Here is an 18,898-nt window from a genome sequence, read left to right as displayed (position 1 = left end):
AAGAAGAAGAAGAAGAAGAAGAAGAAGAAGAAGAAGAAGAAGAAGAAGAAGAAGAATTGCATTCCTAGCAACCAGGAGACATTTGCTCAGGCTTCTTTGGTCCTTGTGGGTAACTGGTGGCCTTTTCACCAAACTTAGGAGCCATAACTAGAGAAAACAGGGGTTTAGCTATCTCTTCATAAAGACCATGTTTTTAAGTCAGGGTGACCCAGTAAACATTTATTGAGCACCAACTGTGTGCCAGGCTCCTCCAGAATCCATGTTGACACAGTACTTCCTCCCACCTCTCCTCAGACAAGCCGAAAGAAAGATAAGGCCAGAACCTCAGGAATCTTTTCTATTAAGTAGAACGTGAAAGACTGCAGAAAAACATACAGCTTTTAGAAAGCTGTATACTTAACATGCCTGGTTTCTAAATTAACTTCTAGCTCTAAGAACAAAGATTGTCTCATTTAATCCCCATGACAACCCTATGAGATAAATACTGTTATTGTACCCATTTTACTGATAAGGTAGAGTGAGGCTAAGTAATTAGCCCAGGGCAAATGAAGCCCCAACCTGAATTCCAACAGCCTAACTCAACAGCACAGCTGGGTGGCACTTAGCAGACATGAGCTAGGGGGAGAGTTGGGGTCAGGTCAGTAGCAGACCTGAGCTACTGGCATTTAAAGGCTACAGAATCACAAGGTGGCTGGAAGGAGGGCTTCTGGGCTCTGTGGCTCTGCATACTGCTCACGGAGGTACGTTCAGTTTCTGAAAATTCAGTGAGGTACATACTTATTACTAAGAGGTAGGAGGGTACTTTTGGAGGGGATGGATATGTTGATTTTTCTGGATTGTAGTGGTGGCTTCATAGGTGTATTCCTAAGTCAATATTCATATCGTACATTTAAGTATGTGCAGTTTATTGTATTGCGATTATGACCTGAATAAAACTATTTAAAATAAATAAGTAAACATATACCTACCTACATACATACATACCTACACTCCTGAACTGAGAAAAGAAGAGATTTTTTTTTACAAAGAGGATTTTTAAAAAGACATTTTGGCAAATTTAGGGAAATGTTAAGGATCCATTATTAACACTAAACTGCACCTTTCTTTTTATTACAACCAGAGGACTAAAAAGAATTAGTAGGGGACTTTTCTTTTTCACTATTTAGTTCAATTCTAATGAGCCCCACACTTTGAGCATCAGCTTGCTGTCCAATATATCCATTTCCCCGGGGAAAAATCTGGCTGTTTTACAAGATGCACCAGAGATGGCTATGGGCCCAGAGCTCCATACCCAGAAGGTTCGTTTTAACCCCCATGATACCACATTGCCTCTTTAAAGAGAAAAATGAGTAGATATGGGGTTTCCTGGTGTAGGGATTTTGTTAACAACAAAGGCTGTTTTCCTCACCACATGCTGTTGCTGGTGTAATGTTAATTAAGACTTCCGGTTTTGCTAATTTTCCATATGCTAGTTGGAAACCTACACCCTGATATTCATAACAGGCCCCTTTCAAGCACACCTGAGTTTATGCTAATGAGGTCAATTTGGGAAAATCCCTACAGCACCTAAGGATGGGGACTGGTTGCCAGGAGAACTAATCTTGTGATCAGAAGGTTGGAACTTTCAGCCCTACCCCCTTGATTTCCAGGGAGAAGAAAGTGGCTGGAGATTGAGTTCAACTACCAATGGCCGGTGATTTAATCAATCGTGCCTAGGTAAGGAAACCTTAATAAAAACCCCAAAGGATGGGATTCTGAGAGCTTCTGGTTGGTGAACACATGGAGATTTGGAGAGAGTGGTGGGCTTGGAGAGAGCATGGAAGCTCTACACTCTTGCCCTATACCTTGCCCTTGCATCTCTTACAACTAGCTGTTCCTGAGTTCTATCCTTTTATAACAAACCAGTAATCTAGTGAGTAAAATGTTTCTCTGAGTTCTGTGAGCCTCTCCAGAATTCAAGGAGAAGGTCATGGAAACCTCCAATAGCAAGGTGATCAGAAGCCCAGATGACAACCTGGACTTGCAGTTGGTGTGTGAAGGGGAGATGGGGAGCAATCTTGTAGGAAGGAGCCCTTAACCGGCAGAATTTGGTGGTATATCTCGGGAGACAGTGTCAACAGTAAGTTGAACTATAGAACACCCAGCTGCTGTCTGAGAATTTCTTAGTGGTTGGGAAAAACACCCACACATCTGAATTAGTGTCAGAGTCATACTGCCCAAAGTATTATCTTTAAATGGATAATAACTTTGGTATAGTTATGGGGGAATGACATCTCATAGCCCATCCTTTAAGGAAGGCATAGGAGAAAAGTATAATGTATTCTGGCAAAAGAAATATGGTTAAAATACCATTGTGGTTTACTTCTTTTTTGTTTTTGATTTGTTTTGCTTTGTTTTAATCTTAATTCTCCTATAGTTAACATACATTGTTATATTAGTTTCAGGTGTACGATAGAGTGACTCAACAATTCTATACATTACTAAGTGCTTATCATGACAAGTGCACTCCTTAATCCCCATCACTGTATTACCCATCCTCCCACCCACCTCCCCTCTGGTAACCATCAGTTTGTTCTCTATAGGTAAGAGTCTGTTTTTGCTTTTTGTTTGTTTTTTTGTTGTTGTTGTTTTTTGGTTTGTCTCTTTTTTCTTTGTTCGTTTCTTTTATTTCTTAAATTCCACATATGAGTGAAATAATTTTGTATTTGTGTTTCTCTGGCTGATTTATTTCCCTTCTCATTATAATTGTGGATTATTTCTTAAGAATTATTTTTTGTTGCCTAAGAAAAAACCTGAACTAAACACACCACAGAAAGGGGTATATAAAGGCAGTATTAAACTATGGGCATGTCAAAAATAATAAACATGGGAAAATAAAGGGATGTCAAAAATTATCATGAAAAATACTGAATCCCCATCTTCATCCATCCACATCCACTAAGTGGTCAAATAAGGGGGAATTAATGAGTCTGCCATCCCTTCTCCACCATTCCAAAATCCACAGAGCTCTGGAAATCCAAAGTACTCTGTATCACTCCTTTGGCAGCAACACTTGACTTGAACTAATGTCAGGATGCTCATGATTCTCATTCTACTTAGCATGAAGATTCACATGTTTCTCTGCAGGGAAAAGGTATATAAATATATTTGATTACAGGGCCTGCCTGGACTCTTCTGGGGTTTTCTATGATATGCGGACTATGCCCTATATTGTCTTCCTAAAGTCTAAAATATCCTAAAGTCTGAAACACATCTATCCCCAAGGGTTTTAAATGAGAGACCGTGAGCCCATAGACAGCATCACTGTCACTTTGCAAGACCTGCACCAATGAATGTGGGGTAAAAATATTTACGATTTCTGTTGGTGACAAGGTCACCAGTATTTATTAGTTTTTAATTAATTATTACCACTAATACTACTGCGAGTTGTTATTTTCATTTATAATTGAAGGGAATGCTAAAAATTAGAAATTGGTGAAAATAAAGATGTAAATTTTCCCATTAAAATTCACACACTCCCAGAATACTATCCACAGCCCCTCTGGACCCCAGGATTAAGATCCTGTGCAATAAACTGACTATACAATCCACAAATTCAAAAACAAGGAAGACCCTACATCTCTGCGTGGGAGAAGAAAACATCCTTTGTCTTAGCCCACACTGAATCTGGCTTTGGATGCTCAGATATCCCTAACTCCCTGTGCACCTCCACAGGGCTTGGGCTCAGGGTTCTAGAATGGCATATGGCTGGAAAAGACAACAACCAGTCTAGTCTAGTTCCAACAACAACCAATTGGAAAGAACTAGATGAAGACAGAACAGACAACAGAAGGGTAATCTGTTGCCAGTGGCCAGTGGCCAAATAAGGTCCCCTCAACCATAAATCCAATGCCCCCACTAAAATCCTGACTCATCTTAGGTTCTGTTTTTTAGTCCGTGATTTTTGTTTTTGTTATTGTTCATTTGTTTGTTTGATGACCACCATTTTTCGTGTGTTGGATGGTTTGGTGACCATCTCAATGTTGTATGTACTTCCAGAGGCTGACCATCTACAAGAACACTTCATTGCACCCCAAATGGACAGCACTGAGATGGGCAGTGGGCAAAAAGGCAAGCTGCCTGCTTTCTCAAGTTCTGTTAACACCACAGACTATTCCTGTTCGAGGACAGGGCAAGTCTTTTGCTGGCTGGGCTTCCTCTACTCTGACAGGGCAGCTGGAGGGAGGGGACTGGCTCTAGACTTCCGTAACCTCAGCAAAATGTATTTTGTATACCAAGAAATTGTTACCATGAGTGGGCTTTGGAGACAATTGGCTGGAGACAAGCAGATACTCTCACCAAGATGTAGGCACTAGCAATAAAAAACGATAATAAAAGCAATTATCGATAGATGCTACTGTGCACAAGGCATATGGCATGCACAACAAAAAGTTGTGTAAACCCTTTCTCACGGTGCTGTAAGCTCCTCCATGGCAGGGAAGTTCATATATCCCAGTACCTAGGTGTAGCAGACCCAGACAGTGTCTTATTGCCTTGGTATTCACCATTCCCACACATTCCAGTGGGTTTTGCCTACAAGGCAGGTTGGAAGTCTCAGAGAGTCAACCCCTCTCCCCCAGCAGCCATCAATGGTGGATGGGAGTTGGTGGGTAAATGCCATTTTCCCACCTCTCAGGCCAGATAGTCAGAGGTGGGTTCTACACTCCCAGAGGTTCCAGCGGTGTGAGCCCCAGTTACCCACGGTGGAAACCTGCTCATTAGTGCTCCTGTTACTGATAGTCTTGCCTTCCTAGCTCACCTCACCAGCACCCTACCAGTGCTTTCTAGAATCACCTCCTAAATAAACCACTTGCACTTACATACTTGCATAGGATCTGCTCCCGGGGGAACCCAGCCTGAAACACTCTGTTCCAGGACAGTACCAGGAATACTGAATTCTACAACTGGCTAGCTCCATGGCCCCACACTAGGGCTCCACATCCCAGCCCTCGACACAGTTCTTAGCAGTGCTCGAAACAGGATTATCTCCCCCTAGATTCTTACCCAGGAGATCCTGAGGGACAACAGCCCGGGGTGACCCGTTTCTTGGCTGGTAGATGTTAAGTAAATCACAGGTCTACACAACGCTCTGGATCAGCATTAGCTAAGCCTCCCTGCACTTGTGGTGTGGCAGCTAGCCACAGGGTGTTCTACTGGGGGCTGCTGTACAGAGCAAGGTAAGGCATGTTCATTTCCACTAAAACACAGATCTGGGTAAAATAGAGATCAAGTGGCATCTCCCAAACATGCTGTTAAGAATACTAATAAAAAGCTCATGAATTCAGGGGACTTGACAACCTTTGTAAAGGTGCCTCTTGCGTTCACATGTTTATTACAGTCGCTCAGCGGGAGCAGCTGAAGCTCTGAGAGGCTAAGAGCACAGGAGTTGATATCCAAAGACAGGCTCTTGCACCAGCCCGAGCAGCCACCAAGAGGGCAGACTTCACCAATAACCTCACTTCTCTGAGACTCAGTTTCTCTGGGGTAATCTGGACTCTCAGTACTTTCTTTACAGGTTGGTTTGTTTGTTTATTTTTCCCCTCGAGAATTAAAAAAGGCACCAGCCTCTATGTGGTAACTCTTAAATGCCTGTTAAACCTGAATCTTTAATAAAGGGGAACAGAGACACCCTCTGTGTTCTGTTTCTTCTCTAATTATGCATACATAAAAGTTGCCTTTCATTCAAGCCATTAAAATTCTGTCTGATTTTTTTGCCTATCAGTGATGCAATCTTCAATCCCATCCCAGCCAGAAATCTCCTGGGACGCTCAAAGGGACACACTACACGGACTTCACTGTGGAAGGACACGTTAATCAACCCCAACTGGGAAGCAGGAGGTGCCTTGAACTGCCGGCTGGTAGTTCCCATGAAAGTGTGTTGGTTACGGAAATGAGCCAAAGTAGCCTCTGTGTATTGGCCCCTAGGTGGTTTATTTCTTCACTGCAGGCTGAGACCATTAGCTCGAAAGCCTGCCATGCCAAACTCAAATTTTTACACATCTAGTTATTTAAAAACCAGCCCAAACAAGCACATCTTTAGCTATTTAGAGCCTGCCTGCTTTGCATACCAAACCTCACCCCACAGCTGTTACCCATTGATAACATAGGGCCTTAGAGGTATAAGGCCTCAGCCTCTGCTGCCCCTTAGAGCTCTCTGATCCAGAGACTCCTTACCATGCTGCTGAGCCATATCACCTAGACATGTAAGCCCCCCTCTCCCTGCTCCTTTCTCCCCACCAAGATGTCCTTTGCCCTCCTCCCCTTCTGGATGGTGGTCCCCATAAGCCTCCCTCTGGACAAGTCTCATGCTCTGAGCAGCTTCCCCTCTGATGCAACCCTGTCCGAGTACCACCAAATCAAGCTTGTGTGTTACTGCCTCTCAAGGTCATATCTTTTCTTTGGTCAGCTCAAGATCCCTCAAACCCCCTACAGTATTCCACAGACCAGCAGCATCACCAGGGAGCTTGCTAGAAATGGAGCATCTTGGGCCCCGCCCCCAGACCTACTGAACCAGACTCTGCATGTTAACAAGAACACCACAGTTGTACACAATGCAGCTGAAGATTCATGTGCACACTGCAGTTGGAGACGGGCTGGGGTAAGAGACTTCTGTTGAGGATCAGTGTAGTAGCTGAGCTCAAAGCACTAAAGGGATTTATGTGATAAAGACGTCAACCCCCATTCGAGCTGCTCTCAGCCGTGTGAGTATCCAGTAATCCATTTCACTGACCCTTCCTTGCTTTTCTCAGAGTCTATTAAGCAGGCAGGTCTGAAACTTCAGACTGCCAGTATGGCCCCCTTACACAGGGAATAAGTCCTTCATTGGAAACCGTTTGGCTGTAGGTCCTGCACACATCTGCCAACCACACACACATACCGCCACAGTGGGTGTGCAGATATATGACCAGATACTGCTGCCCCCTGCCCCCACTCAGGTACAGGCAACACCTCCAGAGCTTCTATTCTGGGAAAGGGGAGGGGCAAGTGCCAAGTCCCAAAATAGCACCCCAAAAGGAATCTTCTGGATTCCACCAAATCAAATAAAATGATCTCTTACAAAACACAGTGGGGGGCAGGTGCTGAGAGGCACAGATAGGAGGAGCAAGAAACAAAAGAGCCCCTGCCACACAAAGGCACACGGATCCAGTGAGTGATTCTGAATGAGGCTTGCCTCCTCCCAGGAGCAGGAGCTTTGAGCCCCAGGGCACCCTACAAGAGGGGACATCCTAATTATTACCCAGAGAAGCCTGGGGGAGACAAGTACAATTGGCTGGTGCTTAATATATCTACATTTAGAAAGTGCTGCTTACAAACTCTCTAAGTCTACCCAGCAACCATCCCTGTCCAGGACCTGGAAGTGGATAAAAACTGTTTTTCAAACAAAAGATGTCCATTAAGTCCATGCCATGAACTTCACTGATGTTCAGGAAAATAGCTCTGGTCCCTACTCAGTACTCATTTACTCTCACTTTGTGTAGGATCCTACACATGGATGAGATTTGGTTTCTCAGTTCATAAATGACTGTAAGCAACAATGTGGAAATAACTGAGAATCAGTAAGAGTGAGGCTGTGGGAAGGACCTGGTGAAGGCAGTCATCATAGTATTAGTAGAACCAACAAGTAAGGACATGCCCAAGAAGAGCTGACCAGTAACAAACAGAGAGTCCTTAGAGACTATACAAAGTTCCCTTATAAACTCAAAAGCATCTAAGGGAGGGACCCTGGGGACTAATTCTACACAATCCAATATGTTCCTCATGAGTTCCTGGTCATCAGTAATCATAGCTCAATTACATTTAATTATAGTTAATATTTTCAGTTTAAGAAAGACATTGACTTACATTTTATAAATACTTCCATAATCAAACAGATTTTTAAAAAATGTTATGTTTTAATACTTAGAGTTTAGTTTCAATTTTTCTGGAAGATCCATTAAAATGGAATAACCCATTCTTCCCTAAGTGTGTGGAAGTAAGTGTTGCACTGACTTAGTAAATATATTAAATTCTGCTTCATCTGGCATTCAAGCATTTGGAAGCCTCTGTTAATTGTATCCACGGCTTCAGAATATCAATTCAGCCAAATTTCACTGGGCATCTACAGTGTGCCAAACACTGTATTAGGTGGTAAAAATACAAAGATGAAAAAAGAAGTCGGCTCTGCTGTCAAAGACTGTTAACTTAAGAATGCTCAAATGGTCTTTAAATCATCCCGGTGGGGGTGGGGTAGATTCTATTCAGTATACTCTGAGTTGGGAGGGGAATTGTATGAAAGCTGGATTCCCTGGGAAATGATTTAATGATTTATGTATGACATAGATGGGGATTCCCTGATAGCCTCTATATTCCAGTAGTTGTATTCACCTGGGGATCCCCAGCCCAAAGGAAGGTATCCATAAAGCAACCAGAATCTCTCCCCATTTCTTAACAAACCTCTCCAGACAAGAAAGAACAAATGAATTAAAAAATTCACTTACCCTACATTTGCCCAGTATAAATTGGGGCTAGACTCGGGTAAGTTGCAGAAATGTGGACTCCCCTTGTGCCCAACCTCTGGTGGGCTGCAAAGAACTAAGAGAATGTGGACATCCTGAATCTGCCCGGCTATATGCTGCCTGACCCCCTTTCAGAGACTAGCACAGACTGAGAAGAGGCCTTTCTCCATACCCCAGAGGGAAAAGGTCAGGGACCCTTGCTTGCCCAGAGCCTCAAGGGAGTTCCTCCCTACAAAGGTGAGTGCTGGAGGGAGAGAGGTCTTCATGAGTCTCTCTGTGACCTGCGTATGTGCAAGCGCGCACACACACCCCTACTACATTCTAGCTACACAAAAACAGATTCACAGTGGCAGAACCTACAGCTGAAAGTGCCTGAAATAACATGGAGAAACTGAGGCCCACAGAAGCAGAGGCCCTTCTACAATCCACGGGCACTTGAGATTTTTAGCTGCTTTTTCATTGGGAAATTTGCATCAAAATTATATACAGGTTTTCCAAATGGATCTTGTTACCTCTCTCTCCATCAAGGTTCCTCTTTGGCAAAGGAAGGGAGGAAAGGAAAGAGGAAGAAATAAAGGAAGGGAGGGAGGGAGGAAGAGAAAGTGGGAGAGGAGAAAATGGAGTAAAGGAGGAAGGGAGAAGAAGGAGCCTTTGAAGAAAGTTGATACTCTTCCTAAAACATTACAGAGAGAGGAAGTGTCATGTCAGCCTAAAGAAAATACAAGTGGTAATAGCCTGGGACCCCGGCAGGTCCCCTTCCCCAACCACACTGACGTCAGCCTTCCCTTGGCTCCTGTCTTCTCCTCCCACTGAGATCCCCCCACCAACCTACCTTCACTGAAGACAAAATCAGAGATGATGTCAAAAGGCTGGATGTGGACTGCGGACAGAAGCATGGTGACTGTCTTCTGTGGATCGCTGGAGGCTAGTGAAATGGATTGCTGAGCTTGACACTCATAGGACTTCCCAGCTGGGGTGACCAAGGCAGAGAGGTGATGGGAGTTGGCCGTGTGCTTCCCAGCTGCAGGGATGGCCCAAAGCAACCGTTAGGACCCTCTTTCTGGCAGAATCCTGACCTTCTACCTCCTACCTCTCTGCCCCAGACTCCCTTCCATCCTCTGTGTTGCCTTGAGGGGGCTGGGGCTCTGCAAGTGACATCAAGGGCTGACAAAGGACAAGCACACCCCTTCTTTCATGAGCAGGGGCTCCTTAAACACTGATTTGAAATTTCTTGTCTGGCAGAGATGAGTGATACCTACACATCCAACCTTCTTTTTACTACATAAACCCTGACATTGGAGAGTCCAAAGATACAGTGACTTGATCTTCCACGTTTCACACTGGCCCGAACAGAGTAAATTCCTTCCTCAACAAAGCAGGGCTGATTGCTGGTGCCCGGGGCAGATGCCCTGGTACACCTATATACTCTTTGGAGGTCTGCCCCTTTTATCTCTTTTTCTGACACATGTTTGTGGGGTTTGTTTTTGGTATTTTCCCTCTTTCCCTTTTATTTTTAGCAGGGGTCGGGGGAGGCATCTAACATAATTGGGAGAAGTATTTGAATATGGATTTTGATGAAGAGAAGAAAATGCTTTTTACTACAATGATTAAAAGAGGTAGAAAGGGAGAAATGACATGAACATTCTTTCATGTGCTCAATAAAAATCTTTTCCCAACGTAGGTGCCCAGGTGATGGAAGGCATCAGTAGGAAATTAGACAGTTTACTAAATAAATAAGTTAGGTAATGAATTAACTTAAGTGTGGTCTTTGATGGGGCCTGCACATGGGAACATTCTTATCTGGGGAATGGTTGTTGCTTCTGCCACGATATTTTTGGAGGATCTGGGTGAGTTGTTGGAGTGATGGGCAGGAAAAGCTAATAAATTAGGACACGGTTCAGAATCCTCTCTGGGGTAGCTGCAGTCGATGACTGAAGATCGAGTGTGAGCCCTGGGGACATGAGCAGAAAGATACTGAAGGCCATCAAATCCTGAGTGAAAAGGAGTCACACTGACCCTTTCAAGTTTCCACACATGAGAAGAAAAACCGGGGTGCAGAAAAAAAAGAAAACACAGCTTTGCCCTTCTCCGTGTTCCTTGAAAGTGCAAATCATAAGAAATCGTCCTGAAGCCGCCCGGAGATGACAGGCCCTCCTGAGACGTCTCATCCAGGATCAGGCTAGGGGTGACGGGCTGTTCCTTAGGCCTGGGGTTCCTTGCTCATCTACAAGGCCTGAGGCCCCGAGGCACCGGTGCTCTCCCCTCCTCTACCTTGGCGACAGAGCCCAGGGTGGACGTGGTCTGGGAGTGCAGAGCCAGGATTGGTTTCCATAAAATTTCCGAATTTCTCCACGGCTGCGCTCTCTGCAGTGCCCGCGGTCTTCCAGTCTCCCTCCCCAGCCCTGGGGCCTCTACTCACCACTGACTGCGTCTTTAAAATGGGTCTTCTCCGAGGAATCGTAGACAAACTGGACCTTGCTCAACCTCCACGTCGCCTCGGGTCCCTTGGACGCGTTGTGACTTTCCTGCCAAGCGGGGGAGGCGCGCGTCACTCGCCCCCACGGATTCTGGGTGAGGAAACCGAGGGGCGGCGCACGCCCGCACCCACCCGGAGGCAGCACCGCCTCCGCGCCCCGCTCGAGGTTACCTTTACGAACAGCATTTTGAGCGCATACGCGCGATCCACCCAGAACACCTGCAGCTCCGACTCGTTGTGGCCACAGCGGCCCTTCACCTCAGCTCCCCGGGTCAGTGAGATATCCGCCTGTTCCGTGATCAGCTGGGAACACAGACGCCCCGCACCCCCTCAGCGAGCCCGGCCTCGGTGGGGGCTGTAAAGGGCAGCGCGTCCAAACTTGGGGTTGCACGCCTGGGCGCTCCTTTGCGCGCGCGCTCCCGGGTCCGGGAACATGCGGTTAGATGCTCTACGTGCAGACCCGGCCGTTAGGGAAGCAGAGAGAGGGGGGTTACTTTCAAAGCAGGCAGGGCGAGCAGAAGGCATTACAAGCCGGAACCCCCATGCAGCATTCGGAAGCAGCCTGCAGGGGCGCAGAGGGGGAAGGCGGGCGACCCAGGTCTTCACCGGGCCTTGAGGGAGGGTGCCCTTCGCCCCTGGAGCCCTAGGAGCAAGCCGGGAGGGAAAAGGTTCCTTACATCGACATAATTGCTGGCCCACACATCATAAGGGACAATAAATTTGGCTGCGAACTCGGCCATGAGACACGTCGTCCCATTTTCCCGCACCACAAATATATCTTTTTCAGGGTTAGTGGAAAGGCCTGAGAGATTTTCCACTTCTTGTTCTGCCGTGATTCGAGCCATTGTATCTGCGGAAAAACAACCCCCCAAAATTCCATCAGTTCTGGGCTCAGCAAGCCCACGCGTCGCGGGCACAAGGGTGGAGAGATCGTGGTCTGCGGGATTTGGGGTGATAAAGTTCCTTGCGGGCTGCTGTGCGCTCTGCGAGCCGTTTCTCTAACCTAGCGCCAACAATTTTAACTCCGCTGCTGTTAATTTATAATCAAAATAAAAATTAAAAAATGTAAAGCCTTACTATTTTGTAAGCCGACTGGCTTTTTTCATCTTAGGCTTTTAAACCAAATCTTTCTTGCCAGTGCTCTGACCCCACGAAGCAGGCTCGCAGAGCTTTGTGTCTGGGATGTGCAGTACAGGTGTGTGGCCCTCTGGGGAATTCCCTGCCACTGGCGGGAAGGCCCTCCACCCCGCCGCCCAAAATGAAAGAAAATAGCAAAACGTAAGGGTCACATTTTGACCTTAAGCTACTGGTTTTACTCTGCCGGTTCTATTCTCAGGAAATAGTGCACTCTGCCCTCGCGGTCGCCCAGACGCTACTCACGGAACAGCATCAGGAGAACTCGAAGTCTGTAGACGCTGGGAAAGCCTCTTCTGAGATCCATGCTCGCCGTGCAGCAAATGAGGCCAGATGTGCTGCTGCAGAGGCCGCCCGAGAGGGAATCCCTCAAAGTCGCCGCTGGAGTGAGCTGGGGTGAGCGAGAGGCGGGGGCACCGAGAGGGAGGAGGGGGGAGCGCGTGTTCTCTGCGCGCTGGCGGAGACTTGGTGGCGGGTGCCGCACCGACCCGTGCGGGCTGAACGCGAGGCGGCTCACTGCGGAGGAACCGACCGCGAGGTGAGGGAGCTGTCCACGGCTGAGAGTACCGAAAGGGATCCGTTGTGTTGCAGGAGCGATTGTTGTGGCTTATCTTGTGCAGATAGCCAATGAGATTTTGGGGGGGCTACAATTTTCCCTGAGTCTGTTTCCTGTTCTGCAATTGCATCCGCAAAGATGATTCTGTCCGGGGAAACTTAACAGCACTCTCAGACTTATTCAATATCTCTACCAGTTATAGTATTAGGTGGTGTAGCTTTCACAACCCTGGAGTCCTGGCTTCCGAAAATGCATTTGGTTGCTGAAAGAAAACGGAGAGCACAAATTGTTGCTGTTTTGGGGGAGGAAGAGTAGGCAGAAATAGAGAAGGAAAATGCTATGGCAACAGTTTCCTGCGTTTGGAGACATCCCCTTCTCTCCCTTGCTCTCAATGAGCTAATGGGTTTAAAGTTAAATTGACGCCTCCCTAAATGGGGCCGTCAGTCAGTGCAGTATTCTGGCTTATTTTCTGTTAGTTCTCTCTGATTGCATGAGGGCTCTAGACTCTGGGGTCACCTACCCTCAATATACTGAGACTTTTCTGCCAAGAGGAATGTAAGTGAACCCGAAGTTTGTGAGAGTTACCTAGGGTCTCTTAGGACAGTAATGTTACATAGTTATGTAAACATACACACATGCAGATATTACTCTACAGCCTCTAGTGGGACGAAGAAACAAATACTACTGGGCTAATTCCTATATTTATGTAAAACAGTAGCTTGCTTTTTAAAATTTTTTGCTTTGTTAAGTCAGAATGCAGTTTTTTCAGCAATAAGCATGCTGTCCTCATCAATTGTATTGATGTCCAAATATTTTGTGTCTCACAGGATATTTGATTCTGTGAATAATCAGTAATACAATGTCATAAAATAAACAATGTCATATTAAGGGGGAAATTGCAAAGTACTTTCACGGGCATTGCCAAATGTGATCCTCCCTACCACCTTAGAAGGTAGGCAAGGGAAGATATGCCTTATTGTGGTTGTGTGGCATTCCCAAAACTGAGGCTCAGGGAAATTAAATGACCTTCCCAAATGTCACATGGTCAGTTAGAATTAAAATAGAAAAATCACATGCTTTAACTTCTTAGGGATCATCTTCATTTTTCCTTATATAATACTCTGACTTCAAAATATACCATATTTTCATTTCCATAAAATCTTTATTCAATGGCCAAATAACAAGCTGAAACCTCAAATCCCTAATTAGATCAATAGCAATTCAAATTATGAAGTAATAACTTAAATTGATACTATATTTTATATCTTATTTTTATCTCTGTTATTTTATATTTCCCTCAAGCATTCTAAAGAACTTTGCATAAATGTTTATATACAGAAGAATTGGGGCCAAATTGTGGTTGATGAAAGTCAATTATTATTGATTATGATAGGAATTTGCAAAATTTACATGCCTTACAATTCTTCGTGTTAGCACTTGCTATTACACATTTTCCGGCAGTACTGTAAAAATTTTAAAAACAGTGAGACATATGTAATGAAGCATTTATATTCTCTGTCCTTCCATCTTTTCCTCCAGTACTTTAATGAGGAAAGAAATGGAGAGATTTTAGTCTATGACTCACTATATTTCTTTTATGACCTTGTACAGATTATCATTTTCCTCAACTAAAAAACTGGAATAATATCTCAGGTGATGGCTGATTAGGCCAAGTGAACCAATGAATATAATATCATTCAAAACAAATGACAGATTAATTTAGTCATAAACATTAACTGAATACCTACTACTTGCACTATGCTTCATGGTCTGGGAACCCAAAGATAAACAAATACCATTATCCAAGTAAAAGAGATAACTGTAAAAGATTATGACAATTTCTCTTGTGATACATTGCAGATATCCTCATTTATAGGTTATTAAAAGAACAACTGAATTAATTGATGATTATCTGCTTTAATAAGAAAATATAGATGGGAAGTAGCATGGATCATTAATCTTAAGTTGTTGTAGTTGATTACTGATTTCATTTTAAATCAAATGGTGGTTCTTTTGAAATGGTTTCTTTTCATACCTGACATAAGTGATCTCTTTGTTGACACCAGAGAGTTAAAATAAAAAGAGGCAGTTTTAACCCTTTCTTCCTGGGAAGATCATCCTCAAAATGTAATTAAATTTCCTTTTAGGTGTTTAATTTTAAAGGTAGTTTACAAAGACTCCTTAACTTATTAAGCTATCCCCAGTGATTCTTATGTTGCAAGAAGAATTGGATCATTTTCCCTACAACTTTCATCTATATTAATTAAATAACTTCCTAATCATCCTTTTTTAAAAATTTACTTATTTATTTCAGAGAGAGAGAGAGAAAGCATGAGCAGGAGGGGCAGAGGGTGAGGGAGAGAGAATCTCAAGCAGACTCCATGCTGAGTGCAGGGCCCAAGGCAGGGCTTGATTCCCTGCTTGTAAGATCACTACCTGAGCCAAAACCAAGAGTTGGATGCTCTTTTAGTTGGTCATGAACTAACTGCTCCATGCATATGTCCCTCTAATCATCCTTTAAAAAAACTTCACTTCTTTGAAATCAGCAAAGAGGTGATAAAGGAGTAAAATTTACCATTAAATAATATTTTAAGATAGTAACAACGTTTTCCAAAATTTGCTCCATTCTTCATTTATTGAATGGGAGAGGAGCTAGGAGAAACTGACATAAACAGGTACACTTGTGTGGATAATGGTTGTGTCATTTCCATCATTGCTGCTTCTCCATTCAAAATGTCAGGAGTAAGTGTGACCCAAGCATTTGCCTTTGGAATCTTCTTTAGATTCTCTATGTCCTTCAAAGGATTCTTTTTAATTCATGTATTTCCTTATTGAATTAGCCTTAATGAATCTCATGCCATTGGGTGGTTACTATTTCATAGAAGTGGAAGAAAAGGCCTCTGTGTGTATAAACCTTTCAGTTTGGGTGGGAGAAAATAGGAAGACACATGAAGATGTTGGGTTCACTGGCATAAGGTGGGCATAGATGTTTAGGGAAAGATTAGGTAAGACAAGCGTCTCAACTGATCAAAGGAGGCCTCTTGGAGAAGGTGGATCTTGAAAAACATGGGCAGATTGATCTGGGGAGACAGCCAAGGAAGGGCAATGCCAATGGAAGAAATATATTTTAAATAGGAAGGCCAGTACCAAGATGTAACTTTTCATCCTTCTATGTTTGTTGTCAATTTTTTGATGAAAAAGAAATTAGGCCCAAAACTCTGTGATAGTTTATAGACTACATAGCCCCTATTTAACTTCTTTATTTTATAATATGCTCTACCTATGGTGTATGAAAAAAATGGTATATGCAAACTTTATCCTAAATGGTATATGCAAACTTTATCCTAAATATTTAAAATTAAATATTCAAATTGTTACGTGTATCTCTTTATACTTGGCCATACAAACAATTGATTTGTATCTGTAGATCAAGCAACAAAATTACAAAAATCAGGAAAAATGCTAATTAGAAACCATATTTATAAGCTTCAAAAGAGAAAGCTAGGCTTGTTACAGCTGAAATTTGGCTTGTTGATGTTTCAGTCCACCTCACAGAGAAATGGAAAAATGTACTCTGGCTCTGTTATCCCCCAACCCTTCCAAAACATACACCACACACACACATACATACACACACACACACACACACACACACGCACATGCACATACACAGTGGGAACGCACATGGATAACAGAAGCAGGGATAATTTAACTAAAACAGACAAGGTACACAGAGAGGTTAAGCCAGAATTGGTACTTACCCACACTGTTTCTTGTGTTCAGCTTATCACTGACCACTTACTTCATTTAATTTATTTACTGCCTTTGAATACTGTTGAAACCCTTTCTAGGATAGAAACACTTTGGGGATAGGAACTGAAAAATAACATTCACAAGAATATTTTGTTCATAAATTTCCATACCCTAGAATATTTGGAAAGAATCAGAAAATTAAGTTTGGGCCTCTGATGCACTCAGCTTGCATGACCTTGCTAAAATTTTCCTCATCCTTTCATCTCATTGGTCTTGAATGCACCTACTTTAATGAAGCAAGAGCTCTTTCTGCAATGAGGGTAACCAGTGGAGGAGACAGGGCACCAGAATAATGGCCCTTTCATTGGCCAAGTAAGTCCTTAGGAAATGCCCTTTTATGGGTTCATTTAGAATAAATGCCTTCACATAGGAGAGAATGCGGTGGACAAAGTCCATAAAACAAACCTTGAGTAAAAAGATGGTAAGGCCTGGTAACCATTCCTTAAAAGTTCAGTAGCAAATGAGGTGGTCATTATTTAACTATTTTTAAACCTGTTTTAAGTTAGTTACCACTAAGCTCCAACCTATAAGCTTTTGGGCCTTAGAATACAGAGTCCTCTCTGCTTTCCTAGCAGTGAGGAAAATCTTAACTTGGGAGCAGGGAACTTTTCTTCAGAAGACAAGAGTCAATTGAGAATTTTTAAAAATTCTTTAAGACATTTTTCTCTCCAGGAAATAACAACTACCTCATTGGGCCTAAGGTTAGGCAAGCTGTGGCTCATTTAAAACAGTTTGCTACCTGAAATTGATAATGCAATTCCTTAACATCTCTTTTTTGATGTGTTACATGGGTTCCTGGTCCCCAGTTAACTACTCTTTTAATTGCCTATTTGACCTTATCTGCATATTCACTTGAAGATGTGTTGGGACTAAGGACAATTTATATTAATTGCCTTTGGGAGGGGAAGTTGAGAGTGGGGTGGCCAGTCTGTTGTGCTTTCAGGGAAGTTTTGCTGGAGCAGTGCTAGAGTTCTGGAAGGCCCGCCAGTGTTCTGATGTTGTAAGGTTGGAATGTGTCTGTGGCGGTTTTTGTGATAACACGGAAAAGAAGCTCCGGGAACCAAGAAAGGGAAAAAGGAAGAAGTGCAGTAGCTTCACCACTCTCATCATCAAAATGCCTTTCCTACAGGATCCTTCCAGGACTAAACACAATGCTTCTATGAGTGACCTTAGTTGGGAGGTGATCTTCGCAATTCCTTTAGGGAAAAACATGCTGCGAATTCCATTATTAAAGTGTACCGTCTCGACGTGGGGTAAGTGTGCGCTGGTCAGGACGCATGGACTGTGGCCTGTGGCATTACCTTTGGGTGGTACCGACGCAGGTGGGCCGGTGGCGCAGGGCTTGGAACTTGGCGGGGCACGCGGGCTGCTGACTCCAGACTTGGGAGCTTCTGGCGGAGCGAAGGGAGATGCGCGCTGCGGCCGGGCGCCTAGATGCCTGCACCCTGAGTTCGCAACGACCTCAACCTGAGAAAGACAATGGCGCCTGACCCATTGGCGCAGCCGCCCCTGGTGTAGACAGGGGACAGAAGCCCCCTGCCCAGTTGCAAAGGTGAGGTCCACACCGGCTCTAAAGCGGGGAAAGGGGGATCAATTACAGGGGTGCTGGGGTTGAGCAAGTTCGGCCACGGCGACAGTACCTGCGGGGTCTTTTGTGTTTGGGCGTCCAGAGTATAGTTAGGACTCGAAAAAGGAGGAAGAAAGTGCCTAGCAAGTCCCTGGCTCCTCCATGACCTTCCTCGGAGCTCCTACACCGCAGGAAGTCTTGGCAAACCCAGAGTTGGAGAGAGGTGGGTGGGCTGTGAGACCCCGGCGCTTCCCGACCCTCGAGCCTCTCGGGTCCCTCCCCCATCCCGAGAAAAGCCGGGAGACTTGGCGGCAGAGGAGGGAGTAGGATGCTGAATTTGGGGGAGAGAGGAGACCAGGTTACGGAGGCATCGCTTCTCTTCTTTTCTTCCTTACTAAACCGCCAGCGCAGTATCCACACCGGAGGGAAAGGCCCCGAAGTGCCGCAGACGTCTGGCTTCCAGAGCAGAAGTTGGGAGGATGCGCGCTCCAGGGCCAGGGGTGCACAGGGTACCACGCCGCAGCTCGGTCCTTGGACAACTCCGGGACCCGCGCGAGGGTTCCCAGAGGGAGAACAGATTCTGCTGAGAGGCTATCGAAGCTGAGACTGCAGACAAGGCTCCAAGGGCGCAGGCAGCGGAGGGGCACGCACCGTGGGGGGAAGTGGCCTCTGCGGGCCCGGCTGGCGGCCGCCCTGGAACCCGCAGGTTCCAGACCGGGAAGGCGAAGGTGAGATGGTGAACTGTGAACTGACTCACAGGGCCCAGGGTTGTGAGGTTAGGGCATTGTTTAGCTTCAAAAAAGAAAGAAAGAAAGAAA

General features: G+C 44.8%; 1 protein-coding gene across 1 annotated transcript in view; it reads right to left on the bottom strand.

Annotated features, from left to right (window-relative positions):
• Positions 1-13,012, bottom strand: part of LAMP5 (lysosomal associated membrane protein family member 5) — a 15,673-nt gene extending 2,661 nt beyond the window's left edge. The window contains exons 1-5 of the mRNA XM_025876613.2: positions 12,391-13,012; positions 11,688-11,860; positions 11,182-11,313; positions 10,954-11,059; positions 9,367-9,555 (exon numbers count right to left, since the gene is read on the bottom strand). Of these exons, the coding sequence (XP_025732398.2) occupies positions 9,367-9,555; positions 10,954-11,059; positions 11,182-11,313; positions 11,688-11,860; positions 12,391-12,451 (661 nt within the window). The 5' untranslated portion in view covers positions 12,452-13,012. The remainder of the gene's footprint in view (positions 1-9,366; positions 9,556-10,953; positions 11,060-11,181; positions 11,314-11,687; positions 11,861-12,390) is intronic.
• Positions 13,013-18,898: the final 5,886 nt, after the last annotated feature.

This window comes from Callorhinus ursinus, unplaced genomic scaffold, assembly GCF_003265705.2.
Source record: "Callorhinus ursinus isolate GAN/ISIS: 27379988/994484 unplaced genomic scaffold, GSC_fseal_2.0 scaffold29, whole genome shotgun sequence".
NCBI classification, from domain to species: Eukaryota; Metazoa; Chordata; class Mammalia; order Carnivora; family Otariidae; genus Callorhinus; species Callorhinus ursinus.
The sequence above is the reverse complement of the archived record's forward strand: the minus strand, read 5'-3'. Positions and strand labels throughout refer to the sequence as shown.